The sequence below is a fragment of the Eleutherodactylus coqui genome, chromosome 6 (assembly GCF_035609145.1).
Source record: "Eleutherodactylus coqui strain aEleCoq1 chromosome 6, aEleCoq1.hap1, whole genome shotgun sequence".
NCBI classification, from domain to species: Eukaryota; Metazoa; Chordata; class Amphibia; order Anura; family Eleutherodactylidae; genus Eleutherodactylus; species Eleutherodactylus coqui.
In genome coordinates, this window is record NC_089842.1 from 105950477 (window position 1) to 105965147 (window position 14671).

The following is a 14671-nucleotide window of genomic DNA, read 5'->3' on the forward strand; positions in this document are numbered from 1 at the left end:
AATGCCACTGCGCAGGGAAAACGTAGAAGGGGGCACAGCTCTATAACAGCGCTGCAGCCCCTTCATTCTTAGGAGCAGTGACAGTCCCAGAGATCATACCCTCAAAGATCATAGTGTTAGCATATCTTAGTGATATATCATCACTTTAAAGTGGTTTTCCCAACTTATAAAGAGGTTGCACCACAACTGCAAGTTATCCATTATCCACAGGATAGGAGATAACTTGCCGATTGGTGGGTTCTCACTGCTTGAGACCCCTACTGATCTTGAGAAGGAGGGGTGAAGGGGTGGGGTTATTATTCAATTTCAATGGGACTGTGGGAGATATCCAAGTGGGTGCCATTAGGCTATTTGCATCAGTCCCATTAAAATGAATGGAGCGTGACTATGCATGCTTGGCCAGCGCTCCATTCACAATGACATCACTGCGGGGGAAGAAACTACTCCGCAGTGACAGGAAAGGGTGACACGGTAGTCCTGTTCTTCATATCAGCAGGACACCCACCGATCAGCAAGTTATCCCCTATCTTGTGAATAAGGGTTAAACCCCAATTTACACACAACGATAATCGCTCAAAAGTCATCCAAATTTTGAGCGATAATCGTTGCATGTAAATGCTTCCATCATTCACTTTTTCGGCGAAATGATGATTTTTAGGTGAGCATAAAATCCATTATTCAGCCGGAGAGAGATAAAGACTGTACACTGTGTTCTGCACGGGAGCAGCTGATTACATTGTATTTAGCTGACAGCCCGTGTGAAAACAATGCAGCGGTGCAAAGTCCAGACCACATGATGGGATTTGCAAACAGCTGCTGGAGGCTCATTTACACCCAAATGAAGGTAATAAACTGCTAATAGGCATTAGTGTCCATTAGCAGTTTATGCAAAACCATCGCTAAAACTGTCAATCTTTTAATCTTTTAAAAAGATTGACTTTGAGCGTAAATGGGCCTTAACTTGTACTTGTGGTACAACCCCTTTAAAGCTGCAAATGTATCCAGCCATGAGATGTACAGAAGGTCATTTCTGTTCACTGATCGCAATTGGAGATTCTAAAATTGTGAAGAATTTACAATACAAAGTGAATTACAAAGCAGAAAAACTTTCCACTGCATACTGATTAAACCTTTATTCACAGAAATCCCCTTTAGGGCGTATTTATAGGGGTGATGTTCTGTGCGAGTCTCTTCTGATTCTGAAATGGACAAAACCTGCTTGGGAAAAAAAAACATTTGAATGGGTTCATTCACACAAGCGATTTTTCACTCAGATTAACAGTCCTGGTTCCAGAATCACCCATTAAATTTTTGTGGAAGGGGTAAAAAAAACAAAAACAAAAAAACAAACAAAAAAAAAAACACATTGCAATCGCATGCCACGCAATTTGCATGTGAGTGCAATCCATTTTAAAGCATTTTACGACTGGAATCACATTCGATTCTTTTCACATGCATGAAAAATGCATGTGTGCCTAATATAAAACGAGCGTTAATGCAAAAACGCATCAAACATTCATAAAAATTGTAGAAAAACTGTCAGTTTTTCATTGATCTACATCTTACTTGCCTGTGTGAATACAGCCTTAGGCTGCCTGCAGACGAGCGGGTCGGATCCGGCGGCGAGAATTCTCGCCGCGGGACCCGAGCGCCTGCAGAGACGAGCGCGTACTCACCCGCGCCCGGCTCTTTCATGTGGCGGCGCATGCGCAGACCAGAGCCGGCGGCCGGGTGAGTGACGTTTCTGTGCGAGGCTCTGCGAGCCCTGCACAAAAATAGGACATGCCGCGGTTTGCTTGCTGCGCGAGATATTGCGCGGCCAAACTGCGGCTGTCTGCATAGGAGTGCGTACTGTAATGCACTCCTATGCAGGCTTTCAGTGGCGGAAATCCCGCCGCGGGATTTCCGCCCGTGTGCAGGCGGCCTTAGGGCTTATTTACAGGAGCGTATATCGGCCGCAGTTTTCACAGCCAGCAGATATACGCCACCATCTGAGCTGTCTTTCCCCTTCTCTCCCCATCACCACCTTATTGCCTCTCTCCTCCCCTCAAGCTGTTTGCAATGGGAATGGGCAGAGCTTAACTCCCGAAACCTTGCCTGCAATGGGAGGGGCCAGGGCTTAGCTACGCCCCTTCCAATTGCAAACAGCCAGAAGGGAGGAGAGAGGCAGAGAGGTGGTGAGAGGGAGGGAAGGGGGAAGACTGCTCAGATGGTAGTGTATATCTGGTGGCGGTGAAAAACGGCAGCCGATATACGTTCCTGTGAATAAGCCCTTAGTCTGGATTCACACTCCATGTTGTCTTGTGTTTTTTCATTGCGTTTTCTTAGGTTAAAAGTGCTGGGGACAGATGTTACACAATCATATATAAAATGTAATACGCGCGTAGCAATTGTGTTTGTGGTATTTTGAGGCCATTTTTGGGTTTTGTGGCTCTTGTTCACAATGCAGCATGCTCTTTGTATGGCGTTTTCCCATAGGCTTTTCTATTGGAGACCTAAGGCGACCATATAAATGCTCCGTCTGACAAAGGTATGACAATAGAGCTACACAGGGGGAGGGTAATAGGTATTTAGGGCACGCTCACACAAGGCAGATCACTGCAGAATCTTCTGCATTCCATACCTCTAGGGTTATTTCTGCAGCATGCACATGGATTTCTTTCAAGCTCCATTCATGAGACAGTTACAGAAGTTCTGCTGCATGTGAATATACCCTTACGGCTAGACCTCCTACAGGAGAATCTCTATGCATATAGCCTGACCATTTACGGTTTCCCTAATCAAAATGCATGCCAAGTATTGAATAATGTATGTATCCAGTACATGAGGAATCAATATGGATGAAATGCAAACAAGTGATGTCCTTCATCGCCTACAGCTTTGGTCACTCTTGAGAAAGCGAGGGGGCTGCTGCAGCCTATATGGACATGATGTGCACACTGATCTAGGTTCTTAGGGTACCAGTACACACAGCACCTCTCCGACACAAAATGCAGGGGGAGATCCACTAATTGCTGGCCGGCAGCTGGATTCGCTGTAATAGCAGCCTTACAGCTTCATTTTTCTAAGAATTGACAGCTACCGGTAGTTTGTTTTCTTGTAAGGCTTTGAGTTGTTAGAGCTCCTTCCCGCCCCCCCCCCCCCCCATCAGCTATAGCCCCTAGGATCAGATCCCAAGGACGAATTTTGATAAACTAAATATTTCCATCATAAGCACATTTTACAAATGTAAAGAACCGCCATGATGGCCCATATATGTAGCAGTAGTGTGCCACGTGGATGAGAAGCATTAGGCTCTTACACAAGTTGCTGTGTTGTTTGGTCGTGCGGCTTGTACGTGTCTTTATTGGGTACACATCGAGTCACCCTATAGCTGACCTCATTAGGTCTTCACTGGAAAGGGGTTTTACGATCACAACAAGGTATTACCTGTCCACAGGAAAGAGGATACCTTGCTAATTGGTGGATGTCCAGCCATTGGAATCCCCAGTGATACTGAGAAAGGGTCTCTGGAGTGTACTGGAGTTAATGGACCGGTGGTCAACCGTGTGCACCACCACTTGCATTCATTTCAATTGGACCTCTGAAAATTGCCAAGTTCACGCTCTCGGTATCTCCGGCAGTCCCATGAAATTAATGGAGTGGTGGTGCACATGTTGGCTATTGCTGCATTTATTTGGAGAGGTTCCAGAGAACTGTCCTTAAGATCTATGGGGGTCCCAGAGGCTGGACCTCCAACAATCAAGCAAGTTAACCTCTATCCCTCTAACCTCTATAACTTTAGTGGTTCAAAACCCTCTTTAAGTAAAGGGGAAACAGAAAAAAAAAATCATAAAATTACCATTTTGGTGTGAGATTTCGAAAAATTTTAAGTCCAAACAGGGGTCCCTGAAGGTCACCAGCTCCAAGCTCTAGCTGAAAACAAAGAAGAGAGAGTAAATGACAGAATGGTTTGTCCTGTATGTTACAAGGTATTCTTTTCACATGTACCTGAATAGGTGGGCCTTTTTGGCTAATGGGATTTCTTTTTTATGCTTCTACAATAGCTGGGGGCAGGTGCAGAGTTATAGCTCCTGTTCGCAAAACGACTACCATCTGTGTTTAGGTTTCACTGTAATGTGGTGTCATCTTGTAGGGAAAGCAATCTATTATGTGCTTAAAAACGATGCAGCTGCAAACAGTGCTGCCCTCCTTCCTCTAAAGGATGTGGGCACAGATAGTACTGCCGCACGGTCCTCTTACATCCAGCAATTAATCGTTGGAACGAGCATACCATGACTGAGTCATTTTTTTGTTCAGCTTGTTTAGTCCATCATCGGTCTGTCAGGGGAGCTTGTAAATGCCTGGGAAGGGTCTGCGAACGACTGAATGATTCTCCTTTACATGAAATGATTGGCAAACAACGAGGATTTTTATCCCTGCATTAACCCTTTCCAATCCACTGTCTGACCTCTGAAGACATTATGATTTAAGGCTAAACGGCTCCGATGTGGGAAGACATCCGTCGGGGTTCTCTTACTGTATATTGCCAGTTTCTCTGCTGTCGGAGCCTAACCAATGTGTCACCTCATGCAGTACTGGCTTTAGCCAGCATATAGCGCCGTTGTATAACGTCAGAAAAAGAGTAAGCCCCCTAGGAAAACCAGAATACAAATTGGATTGGAAAGGGTTAAAGGAATGACGATTGATAAGCCAACAAATTATTACTCATCATTCAATCGTTGGCTATGTTTCCACTAAACGATTATTCATTTTCGTACGATTCAACAAATATTTGAACAATAATCGTTTATTGTTAAAGGGCACTTTTGGGTCTCTCCCTACCGTAAGGCTGCCCTTACACATAAGATGGCTATCGGCCAACCAACCGATATCTCTTCCTATCCCCCAATACACATTGAGTTCAGCCACACACGCACAAAAAATTCCACATACCGTGTTTCTCCAATAATAAGCCCTACCCTAATTTTAGCCCTAGCTACACTACATGAGAATAAAAAAGAGCTATACTCACCTAGTAGACGGCGTTCAGGTCCCTCGTGCTGGGCTGGGCTCATGTGATCTCCTGAATGCTAACACAGCATTTCTTCCTGGTAGTGGGGCTTGAATACCCTGCCTCCAGCAAGCGATTGCTCCGATTGGTTCATTGAGCGCCGCATCAGCCAATCAGAGCCAGCGCTCGATTAACCAAAGCAATTCAAGAATGTCATTTAATGAATGGCTATGATGGGTTAATCAAGCGCCGGCTCTAAATGGCTGATGCGGCGCTCAATAAACTAATCAGAGCACTCGCTTGCTGGAGGCGGGGTATTCAAGCACCGTTACTAGGAAGAAATGCTGTGTCGACATTCAGGCACTTAGGGTCTCTCCCTACCCCTTACACATAAGATGGCTATCGGCCAACCAACCGATATCTCTTCCTATCCCCCAATACACATGGAGTTCAGCCACACATGCTCAAAAAATTCCACATACCATGTTTCCCCAATAATAAGCCCTACCCTAATTTTAGCCCTAGCTACACTACATAAGAAAAAAAAAAGCAATACTCACCTAGTAGACGGCGTTCAGGTCCCTCGTGCTGGGCTTCTGTCGTCTCCTGAACGCCAACAGAGCATTTCTTCCTGGTAGTGGGGCTTGAATACCCTGCCTCCAGCAAGTGAGTGCTCTGATTAGTTTATCGAGCGCCGCATCAGCCAATCAGAGCCAGCGCTCGATTAACCAAAGCAATTCAAAAATGTCATTTATTGAATGGCTGTGATTGGTTAATCAAGCGCCGGCTCTAAATGGCTGATGCGGCGCTCGATAAACTAATCAGAGCAATCGCTTGCTGGAGGCGGGGTATTCAAGCCCCGTTACTAGGAATAAATGCTGCGTCAACGTTCAGGACTACACTGGAGCCTGCAACACGAGGGACCCGTATGCCAGGTGAGTATAAGACACCCCCCGAAAACAAGTCACAGCCTCTTTTGGGGCAAGATTTAATATAAGAGTCTTATTTTCGGGGAAACACTGTATTAGGTATACACATAACTACAATAACTTGAAAAATTAACTTAGGATTTAGAAATAAAATGTTTGTGATATAAGTTTTAAAAAAAAGCAAAAACACACAAACTCCATGCAGAAAATCCCTCTTCCATAAACTACACACTAATATGTAAGCGCCTGCATCTCATATATAGATTTACATAGAATATGTATATCGCACTAAGGATATGGTTGTCCTAGATTTACTCTCTGGATTGTTTTTTCTTTATTTTAGCTGTCAATAGATCAGAAAACACCTTTTAACGTCTGTGTGTAGATTCGTAAATCTCCTTCCTTGTTCTGTACTTTCCCGTGACTGTAGCTGACATAGCGTCCCTCAGATACAGGGAAAAGCGATCTTGATATTGGGAAATGTGTACCAGTCTGAGCTGATCTGTACTTTTTTTTACCTTTGACCTAGTAATGGCTTCTGAAGGATGATGTGGTGCTGTATAACACGAGATCCCCAGGATGTACGGAATACAGATGTAGCACTACCACTTTCTGCATTTTACATGTACAATATGGGCTGAGAACAACTCCGTCTTTCTCCTCTCCTGGACGTCGAGCCATCCCCGACTGACAGGCCAGTTATATTGTTGATGCAGGATTCAAAGTACTAATTACACCAATCTAGTCTCCTAGTATGCTCAGTATGTCATTTGTGTAGAGAAGCAGTTTGTGCTTCAGAGCTGCTCCTCTCCAAGTAACTGAAGACAAGAAATTCTGACCACAGTTAGCTATTATGAAGATCTCTTTAGTGAACCCATCACAAGGCATGTATAAAAACTACATCCAAATTTAAGGCTCTTTTACACGGAACAACTATTCAATTTATCGCTGGATTGTGCAAAACTGAACGATAATTGTCCAGACTCAGCACTGCCAGCGGCTGAACAATGGACGATAATTTGTGCGCTTGTCATTTAGTTTGTTCAGGCATAAAAATCAAAAGACAATCAACCCGTGTAAACAGGCAGTCGTCTATCTATGAATGACTGCCTGTTTACTGTGAATGGAGAAGAGATCTCTGGCCCGCCTTAATTCACTGAAAGATTATCTCTTAAGCATCCTTAAGTCATTCCGTGTAAAAAGGACCCTTAGCTGCTCTTTCCTTGTTCTCACATCACTGTACTTTCTGTGCCTATGTGGATTAGTAAAAATGGGTAAAAAAGCCCATATGACAATCTAAGAACATACAAAATGAACAACTTCCGAGAGAGTAATGCCAATTTTTAAAGCTGCCCATCTTGCACCACTCATCTTAAGACATTGTAAGCCAATAGGAACGTTAGATAAGGACACATCTGTACATGTACCCAGGATAAAGAATTGCAAACTACTATCTAGCTACAGTTGCACTTCCATTGTATTAGGGCAGTGTAGAGCTGATCATCCTCGGCAGCAGCAGAGCAGAGTTTGCCGCTTGGTGCACCTCATGCTTTACATAGGAATGTCCAGAAATCTAGGGCATTATCATTTAGTGACAAATTCACCCCAGCTACATCAGTGCGCCACCATAAAGCAGCACATTGACAACCCATAACATAGTTAAAATATAATAACTTTGCCGACAGCAGTGCTGTAAGCGACAGCAAATGCAATTATGACCCATAGTTTGTAATGAGATTACATACAATATTGCAGAGTAAGCCTCTTAGCTACAGATATCAGTGGACGGAATTCATTACTGATATGAATCGCTCCATCACATATGAAAACCCACAATATAGGATTCATTTTTGGACACCACCATCCTTCAGTCGGATGAGGGAGGGGAAAAAAAACAAAAAACTAGAGCATGACTGTGCGTCCCCTACAGATCAGGAAGGTCGCGGCTCCTGAATAACGTAATCAGTTAAATGTCTTAGTCTTTCATCCTAGATGGAAGCGTTCTGGCTCTGGGCCACTGCCCCATTCAACCCTTAAATTATAACTGGTGTATCTTATTCAATCTCATCTCTTGACTTGGCAGCAGAGACTTGGTTCTTCGCTAGGCCCGGCGCTCTGGAATAAAAGAGGAGAGGTCTCTCTGGAGAAGACCCGGCTGTCTGATAACTGACTCTTCTCCTCTCTGAATCTAATTAAGGGTCTTTGGATGAATCGCTGCTTTTTTGCATTTCCATTTGGTTACACTCCACTGTATTTTAGGTCTCACAGGTGGCTCGAGACTGCTCTCCAGAGTCTCATGTTAAACCATGTCAGCAGTTCTGCTTGAGCGCAGCCTTTGAAGTTGGAGCAAGAGCTTCCACAGTCTCATTTTCTATACTGTGGGTGACTTTCACATCGGCTTTTCAATGTTAATCTGACATTCTTCAGTCTCAGCAGTACCAAACGCTTGTTAAAGATGCAGTATTTATATACTCACTAAAAATTACAGACAGAGCTGGGAACACTTAAAGGGACACTAAACCTTGAGATGAATGAGAAACACTCAGAAGGAGAACACCTCTTTATCAGTCGGCAAGACTTTCTGCAAGCTCCAGAGAAAGTCTTGAAGAAATCTGACAGACAAAACAGTGTTTCTTCTGCTACTAGTTCCATTCATCTTCAGTTTGGGATAAGCCGAGGGGCAGGAATTAGTTAAAAAGGGGCTGGTCTGTTCTCTACTACGATGAGGGTGAGGTTTCATTTGCAGCAAGCTTCCTCCCAGCCAGACACTAGTTTACTAAGGCCACTCCCCTTTACCCTCAGAATATTGCTTACCGTATTAGCACTGGAGGAGTATAAGGAAAGGGATACTTCCTGGAACTTTTTTAAGCCTCTGGTATACTGTTGCACTTAATGTTAATTTTTTTATCATTATTATTTATTTAAGTTTAGTTTCCCTTTAACTACAGTAACAACATTCTTGTTCGTCTTGTACCATTTGGAAATGCTCAGTGAGATCTAATTCTCTTGTTGGGGAAGAAGGAGGGGGGTATATGGATTCTTATTGCAGTACAGAATTTTTTATGCAAGTTTGCCTTTGGCTACAGAGAGAGTGTGCAATTAGCTGCAAATGCATTCTCCAGAAACCACATTTTATACCTGCTACATTAAAGCAGGAAATCAGCTATTTATATGATGGGTCATTGGTTATCACATCCAGGGAATAATGGAAGGAAAAGGGAAATCAGAAAGTAAAGGAGGTGTGAGCTTATAAACCAAGCATCAATCTTTAGACACATGTACATATGTATTCAATGTGTATTGTGTGTATAGCTCTCTGTTATCTATACTTCCCTCTCCAACTCTTTCTCCCGTTTACCTAAAGGTGCCTTCATATGGTACAACTGTTGGGTGTATAGGCACCCAGCAGCCGTACCAGTGACTATCATTCTATGCTTGACACAAAAGCGATAGTCATTCAAATGAATGGGGGCGGACGATCCGGGAATTATTACGGCCCACCCGGGTCTATTCACAGTTTACACTAAGCAAGAAACCGATCAGCAATTGTTCCATTTCAATGAGCCGAAACAGAACGACTAGCGACCGACCAGTGACCAACGTATCGCTCAATGTCCTATCGGGGTAGTGTGTATATGGGTGGACAGTCGCCTGAAATCGCTCATTTGAACGATTATTCAGGCGACTATCGGCCCATGTAAAAGTACCTTAAGACTGTTCATATACATTGGATAGTTATTGGCTTAACGCTAGTTAGGCCAAAAGCGGCCTTTCTCACCCCCTTAAACCCAAGCACACTCAACTCGCTCAAGCATGGATATGCTCTAAATGTAGAACGGGGAGAAAGCCGCTGCCGAAGGGCTGAACACGAACATTGGTCATCATGGGAGTCGGGAAGTCGCCATCTACGTTAGAAGATCTGCTGCTCAGGCCAAAATCGGTATATTCAGTGGATCTCTAACTTGTATGTACATCCTATCTAACATGTATCTATATACAGTATGGTAGGCCAAAATGTCCATCCAGTGCAGCCTGTTTCCACCACCCCCCTTGTTGATTCAGAGGAAGGCAAAAAACCCTCAATGAGGCAGAGGCCAATTTAGCCCATTTTGGGGGAAAAATTCCTTCTCGACTCCATAATGCCAGTTAGGATAATTCTTGGATAAATGTTTGAAAGTTCCTACCTGACTCTAAGACCCGGATCAACGACCCCGCTGGTTAAGGTCTATACCCTGTAATGTCACGGAGCTCTAAAAAGACGTCTAGTCCCCTCTCTATGTACCTCTGGATTAACATTGGGGGGGGGGGGGGAGTGGTTATAGGCTGAATTGGATAGACATATGTATTTTTTCGGCCTTACATACTACATTACTATTGATCTCATCGCTATGTATCGCCCTCACTCCACGCAGACACAAATCTCAATGCAGAGTCCAGAATCCAACGATTTTTCATTGGCAGACCATAGATCAAAATCCAAAAATGAAAATCTCTGAATGGCAGAAACATATTACAAGGTATTTGTGGTTATAAATGGGTGGTAACGGTCCCTTTAAATACACTTCAAAGGCAATAAATGCTCCCCCAGCTGATGGTATTTAGAGGGCAGGCATGGAGAAATACAAGCTGCAAGGCTGCAGCCATTTTTAGCTCTTTGCTTTTATGGATTTGATTTCCCAGATCAGATAATTTCTCTCAGGCAACTTTAGCATATTGCGCTTTCTCTAGAAGTTACTAACTAGTGGCCTCGGGGGCCTTGGTAATAATTGATACCCCCTTAATCACCTAAACAGATACGGGGCTTGCTGTACAACACGAGAGGCTGAGCGCTGGAAGAAGATCCCATTAGTTTTGTCCTTCACACAGAGGCAGCGATGTATAAAACCTTTTGTGTCTGACAGGATGGTAGACAGCCATAATTATATAAACACCAGTTTGCAAACTACCTTTCCGTCCTGTTTGGCAATTTATATTCATAATGTGCTGTGTGTGCGTTTTCTTGTTTGTTCGCTCGGGCGGATGTAGAGATGTTCAGTGTTTATTTTCCACGGTGCTTACCTCTCCCCATCCCTTGGCCGAGGTCACTCGTCTCAAAGCCAAGTTTATTGATCCGCCCCCATTGCCATTTTGAGTGGAGAGGCTCCCGGAGAGAATGGCCGTGTCGGTTGCGGTTAGTGGAGCCTAGTAGTGAGGGAAGAAAAAAAAAAAGAAGAACTGCCAATAGATATTTCAGAAAAAGAAAAAAAAAAAAAAAAAAAAAAAAAAAAACCACAATCACAATAACATTCATTATTCCACATATGGACTTATTTAGAGGCAACTTCTCTGGTCACAAGTTTTTTTTTTATTAGGAAAATGGGCATGAAAGTCCTTTGGGGTGGCCTAAGCTCGAAACACCTACAGTATATACAAAAATTATCGGTTCTCTGAGTGGTCTAGAGTGGCAACAAGGGGAAATATGTTGGGCTTAATTCTTCTGTCTTTAAAAAAATAATAATGCACAGGCTTGGCAGGGTCCATCAATTTTTTAAGGAATCTCCAGAGCCCAGTGGAGTCTATAGGAAGGAGTTGAGGAGCATCTGCCAGAAATCCATTGCAACTTCCTGTAGGCCACGGTATTCAAAGCAGGGGGACCAGCACACTAATTCCATAAATTCTAGTTATTTGAACACCATAAAAAACATCTAAAAATGCAAACACATTTTAGACTTTATCAGAGGGGTTTTACTTCTGGCAATCTCCCTTTTTTTTTTCTTAGGCAGGTCCCCTTGATACTAATTTGACAACAGGGTGTTTAGCTGGGACTCCAAGGAGTCAACTGTAATCTGTAGGGCAACAGTGCAAATCTGTCCAATTCTGCAGTGCTTGCAGTATCTGCGCTAAAATTTGAAATTTTTTCCCTCTTCTTGCTACTTTTGTGGTGAAAAGAAAATGGGTGAAGAAACCACCTTTGGTTCAACAGATTTATTAAGTCTTCAGCCAAAAAATAGAAGAAAATGTGCAACAAAGAAGAGGCGCCTGCTCAAAGTGGGCCTAAAATACATTTTCTAGCTTAATGAAAGCCCATGATGCGCCAAATTTATGAAAAGCTGTGTACCTTAATGAACTTGTGGCATTGTAATCCCATGCATTTCCATTTAGGACTGGTACATGAAACACCAGCCTTAATGAATCTCCCCCCATGTCTATTGAAAACTATAGGATATACACGTAATGCAGAGGCAGGTCAGGTCCTCTAGAGGAAGATGCTCTTTGTAGCCATTCTCAGCTATGGCACGAGATTAGAGTCCAGAATGGGTGACTGCTCGGTTAAACCAGAATCCCCTAGTATGGGGTTTTAAATGAGTTTTCTAACCCCCCCCCTGCTTAAAAGGAAGGTACCCCTATTCACTTGGACTGCACTGTAGTTCTCTGCCCAGCGGGTGACCCGTCATGGCGCTGCACATTGAAAAAAACCAGTGAAGAGAATGCAACACAACACCAAGGCAGTATCCTCTTCCTTTTAGGATGGGTGGTGTTGGCAATACGCCACCACTCAACGAAATAGGAATACCTTTTAACTGTAGCTTAGTTATGTAAGCGACTGTGGCGACAGTCGTCCTACTGCTTTGAATATTGTGGTCTATGTACGCTGTGCCCATGGCTTTTAGATGGTCATGCGAGAGCTTGATTGTAGTCCTCATCCATTGCATCCTTGTTCCCTGCCATCTCATGCAAATGATGCTGCAGCTAAGCTAATAATTGAATCTACTTTATAAATAAAGATGAGCTTGTGGTAAATAAAAATAAAACTTCAGCATCACTTAGATGGTACGTGGGGGATGCTGTGTCTTGCAAATTCAGATATATTTTTATATGGAGAGAAATTAGCTAGGCGTACCTCAATAGACTGCGAGATGTGCATACGGTTAATTTCAATCCGGGGAAAGCCACTTCCTGGCAGGTCTTCAAATTCTTCATCATAGCGATCAAACAACTCCGTGGCATCTATGCCAACGCTAATTGTCCCCTGAGAGGCAAGAAATAAGAAATGGAGGGAAAATAAGGGGAAATAAATACATTTAAAATTAGTATGAACAACAGAGATTACACTGGATAAAAGCATACTTAGGAGTGGAACTGGTGCCTGACACTAACAAGTATCAAGAGGGAGCGGAGAACATTTATGGGGCAACCAGAGCACTTACTAGTAAGTAAGACGGTATACGTCTCCTGCAGCTCTCTGTACCCGCTGCAAACAGATTCATAAGGGTGCAAATAGTGGCAAATCTATAACAATGTAGGGCATGAAATGATAAATTTGGTGCAACTCGCTAGATATTTTGGTGTATATTGCTTATTGTATCTCGAATTGTCTAGAATTAAAGGAAAACTCCACCCAAAGGCTGGACATTTTTAGCCCCGCAGTTCTCACCAGGGTTGTGCAGTGACCGGACATGGGGTTATCTTACCTCAGACCTGTGCCAGTCAGCCCATTGTTGGTGCAACTGGTCCTATTGGCTATGTAGTACCAGTGAGCAGATGTGTGCTGCACCAAAGCAACTAGTGGGACACCCCAAAGGGCTCATCCACCTGTTGCAGAATTTCCACAGCGGAAAACTCTATGCGTTACATGCAGAATTTGTTGCAGATTTCACCCCCTCATGGAAGAGATGAAATCCACAACATAAGTTGACATGTCCTGTATTTAAAGTTTGCACCGCAGGTCATGTTATGTTGCGAATTTTCTCCCCAGCATGGATAAGACTTCTTGATATCACATTTGTATAGCTTGTACTGTGAAATGCTGCAAGTCATGTGACAGATTGGTGACCAAGGATAGTCTGCCTTTAAGGTGTTGTCCAGTGACAAGACAACATCTCTTTAATAGAGATGTCTGAAGTACCCCTCTACCTCTGGTGGGAGTCAACGGTGCAGTCCTGCTGTGGTCCCGGTGATTGTTGTCAGGTCGCAGCTGCAGCGGTATGAGTCCTACACTGTCAGGAGTTCAGGAACGTGACGCAGCAACCTCTGATTTGTGGAGTACATATAAGCTCTACTTATTATTTTACTACACACAGCTCTATGAAAGGGATGTTGTCAGGTAGCCAGACAAATTCTTTAACAACTACAGGTGTTGTCAGACAGCAAGTTCCTAGCAACCAGTCTGCATAAGAGCAGTCAGGTCCTCAGGGCATAGATGACAGGAGAGTTAGCACATCTCAGAGAAGAGAAAAGGCATGTCAGAAATGTTCAACCCAGGCTCTTCTGTCTCGTACAGACTTAAAAAAAAAAAAAAAAGAATACATATAGGTGCAGAACCTTTTTAAGTACAGTACCAGTCAAAAGTTTAGACAAACAAGAAAAACCATGCAATGAAAAGGTATCTTTATTATTTTTATTTAAAGATTCTACATTGCAGATTCATATAGAGGACATGAAAACTTTAAGGAGAACTTTACCCCTCATAACACACATCACAGGCCTCTAACGCAGACAGCAGCTTACTGAATACGGATGAAGGGCAGAAACCCCAAAACAGTCTGTCTCCATATGGTTATCTTTTCCTCTGGCTTTGTCTTATATTCCCAGTCATTGTTACTACTAGCCAGACACTGACTTGCAGGAATGCTACTCTGTAATAGAACAATGGCTCTACAGCGCCATCTATCTTCTCATTTGTTTGAATTTTGAATACATCAACAGTGTCAATAGCAAAACATCCCCACACCACCTCCTCCACACTTCACGGTGGGAACCACCCACTCAC

General features: G+C 43.4%; 1 protein-coding gene across 1 annotated transcript in view; it reads right to left on the minus strand.

Moving 5' to 3' along the window:
- DNAJC11 (DnaJ heat shock protein family (Hsp40) member C11) overlaps positions 1-14671 on the minus strand; it is a 120908-nt gene that overhangs the window by 22045 nt on the left and 84192 nt on the right. The window contains exons 5-7 of the mRNA XM_066607350.1: positions 12803-12931; positions 10981-11103; positions 3842-3915 (exon numbers count right to left, since the gene is read on the minus strand). Coding sequence (XP_066463447.1) covers positions 3842-3915; positions 10981-11103; positions 12803-12931 — 326 coding nt within the window. The remainder of the gene's footprint in view (positions 1-3841; positions 3916-10980; positions 11104-12802; positions 12932-14671) is intronic.